The 2,739-nt window shown below is 51.0% G+C and overlaps 1 protein-coding gene across 1 annotated transcript; it reads left to right on the top strand.

Annotated features, from left to right (window-relative positions):
* The first annotated feature begins 74 nt into the window (after positions 1-74).
* LOC105510716 lies at positions 75-1,932 on the top strand. Its single transcript, XM_011940611.1, has 2 exons — positions 75-211; positions 309-1,932. The coding sequence occupies exons 1-2, from the start codon at positions 75-77 to the stop codon at positions 742-744; spliced, it is 573 nt and encodes a 190-aa protein (XP_011796001.1). The 3' UTR covers positions 745-1,932.
* Positions 1,933-2,739: the final 807 nt, after the last annotated feature.

Here is a 2,739-nt window from a genome sequence, read left to right as displayed (position 1 = left end):
GGTTGGTCGGTGTCGGCAAACGGGGCGGGGGAGTGGGTGGGTGCCGAGGGAGGGTGTCGGGCGGGGAGGGGGCTATGGTGGTTGTTACTAGTGCTCTTCTTCGGCTCCCCCGGTTTTACCGTATCCCCCAGTCTCTCGCGGCATCGGGAGGGGAGGGACCAGCGCGGAGCGCAGGAGGAGGAGGGGCGACCGCCGGCGAGAGGAGGCGGTGGTGGAGGGGGAGGGGGCAGGCGGAGGAGGAGGAGGGAAGATGGCGTCTGCACATGCGCCTCGGCGCCGCAGACATAAAGCCGGGTCTGGCGGAGCAGGAGGCGGCGGGGTCTTCGGGCCTGGGCGAGCGCCGGGTCTCTCGACGGAAATTGCCGAAGGCTGGCGGAGGCGCCGAAGCCGGGAGTGGTGGAGCCGGAGGGGATAGTGGGGGTGGGGAATTTCGGCCGAAGGAGCGAATCCGGGTCGGACTGCGTGATTCGGCCCGGTGAGGGTGGGCAGGGTGCGCGCCTGCCGCGCGCGCAGGTTAGGTGTGTCCGCTCTTTTCACACTCGCGGCCGGCGCGCGCGGGCACGCGGCAGAGGAGGGGGCGCGGCGCGGAAGGGCCGGCGGAGGCGGCGGGAGCGCCGGCGCTTGGTGTGCGCGCCCTGGGTGGTGTCCCCCGCCTGCGGAATGGGTAATGAGGCTTTTCTCCGCAGCAACAGCATCACGAGTTTCAGTTCCCAGGAGCCCGCCGCCGCCGCTGCCACGACATGAGTCAGGCTTTCTTCCCCGGCGCGTGGCGGAAACCTCCTCCCTCTCGCCGCACCTGGGCTCGCCCCCGGCCCTTGCCTCCTCGGGGGATGCCCCAGCGCCGGGAGCTGCGGGGTCTACGGAAGGCCGGTGGCTCCCAGTGATAGGTGTTGTCTTTTGTGCAGTGCGGTTGCTGCCATGCGGTCTCCTCGCCCTTCTACGGGCAGGGGCGAGGCAACCGGACAGATGTTGCAGCTGTTTCCAGTTAAGTGCCTTAGCTCCTCTGGGGTAGGCTCTTCTCTAACGAGGAGTGGTTGCAATGCATCCTTAACTGGAGGACAGAGGCAGGCCGGCCCTGTAAACGACTGATCTCAACAGGTGTCTCCAAGCAGCGACGCCTTTTTCGTTCATTGTCCTGGCTATATCCCCCATTGGTTTGACTCAAGAGGCAAGGTGGCCCGGACATGTGAGCAACACAAATGATAAGCATGCCTTTTAGGGCTAGAAAAGAAAAAGCCATCCGAAATTCCAGTTTTAAAACACACACCCACACATATTACATTTCATGGGCCCGACTATAGTTCTACAGAAGCAATGTTAGGTTGGATTGGGGGCAATTTACTGGCAGTTACTTTATTGGCATTTCATGTCAAAACCTAGTTCTAAGCGTTTTTTACCAATAATCGAGAATGTCCGTCTCTCCCAGGAATTTAAAAATGATAAAGCAAGCCGAAAAGCTGTAGGGAGGAATTTTCATTTTGTTAAATTTAGGTTGTTAGGGGAATCAGCGCTTATGGTTAGACCTCTGATTCAGGAAATCTCACGGATTTACATTCCTATTTCAGAAGATTGTTAAAGCAAAAACGATTGTCATTTGCAGTTTTGATACACCTCTAGTTGTCAGTTCAACTTTTTACCTTTAGTTTTCGCTGAACTCTTCCCCTTGCTCCAAGGGGAAGCCTTCAAAAAATGAATTATATCACCTTTTGCATGTTATTGAATAGAAGTGCACCCTCAACATCCAGTCTATCCGGTATCAAAGCTATGATACATTGTTGCTTTGTCTGGGGTCTCCCACACTGAAAAGAAAAACTGGGGCTTAATTTATTTTTTTTACTTTATATTACTAATGTAAACCTCTGCTAGAAGTAAATGGGCTCTCACAAATATTCACAGTGATACAGTAATAAAAATCAAATATGTTTGAGAAGACGGTACTTGTTCTCATATTAATTCATTAATATGTGAATGGTTGTATTTTTATAGAACCGTGGCTATTTGTGTTTTCACAAAAATAATTTTTTCTCCAACAGCTTTTGTTGCAAGTGATATGCCTGGTTAATCGCTGCCATCCATTGTTGAAATGCAAATCTGACATTCTTTTTCAATAGTTTTTGAATGGAAAATGGAAACTACCCTAACCGATTGAAACTGCAATGGATGTAGATGGGTGGAATGTCCTTTCTTTGGACTGCAGTATGAAAGAAAATGCTCTTGATCTCTCAAACTGCAGCCTTAAGTCAAAGGTTTCTTGTTTTGTTTTTTTAAGTCAAAGTTTTAAATTACTCCGAACAGCAGGTCTACACCCCTTGGGCCACCTAAATAACTCACTATGATTGTGCTGATACGGTTTGAGGCTTAATAAACACATATAGTAAAGTCTTACCCAAAGCTGACAATAAAAGAGCTGTTGAGATAGCCCTATGGAAGCGGATACTTATTCTAATGACCAGTAGCAAAGGGTGCTGTTTGAGCTGTTTTGATGGGGGAGGAAGAGTTGGGGTGTTACTCCTTTTAAAAGAAAGGTTTAAAAAAATCCAGAATTAACATAAGACATAAGAAAATAAGATCTTTTGAAGCGTATTAATTTTTGCCTGCTTAGGCTGCATCAAGTCCCACTAAGATATAAAGAGCAGCTGGGCCGGGTGCGGTGGCTCACGCCTGTAATCCCAGCACTTTGGGAGGCCGAGACGGGCGGATCATGAGGTCAGGAGATCGAGACCATCCTGGCTAACACGG

Source organism: Colobus angolensis, unplaced genomic scaffold (genome assembly GCF_000951035.1).
Source record: "Colobus angolensis palliatus isolate OR3802 unplaced genomic scaffold, Cang.pa_1.0 Scaffold101, whole genome shotgun sequence".
NCBI lineage: Eukaryota > Metazoa > Chordata > Mammalia > Primates > Cercopithecidae > Colobus > Colobus angolensis.
Note: the sequence above shows the minus strand (reverse complement) of the source record. Positions and strands in the feature narration are given on the sequence as shown.

Excerpts from the sequence above, each read along its gene's own strand:
- LOC105510716 (XM_011940611.1), top strand. The coding sequence starts at position 75 with ATGGTGGTTGTTACTAGTGCTCTTCTTCGGCTCCCCCGGTTTTACCGT. Across the intron at positions 212-308 it reads GCCGGCGAGAGGAGGCGGTG|GAGGCGGCGGGGTCTTCGGG; the intron begins GTGGAGGGGGAG and ends CTGGCGGAGCAG.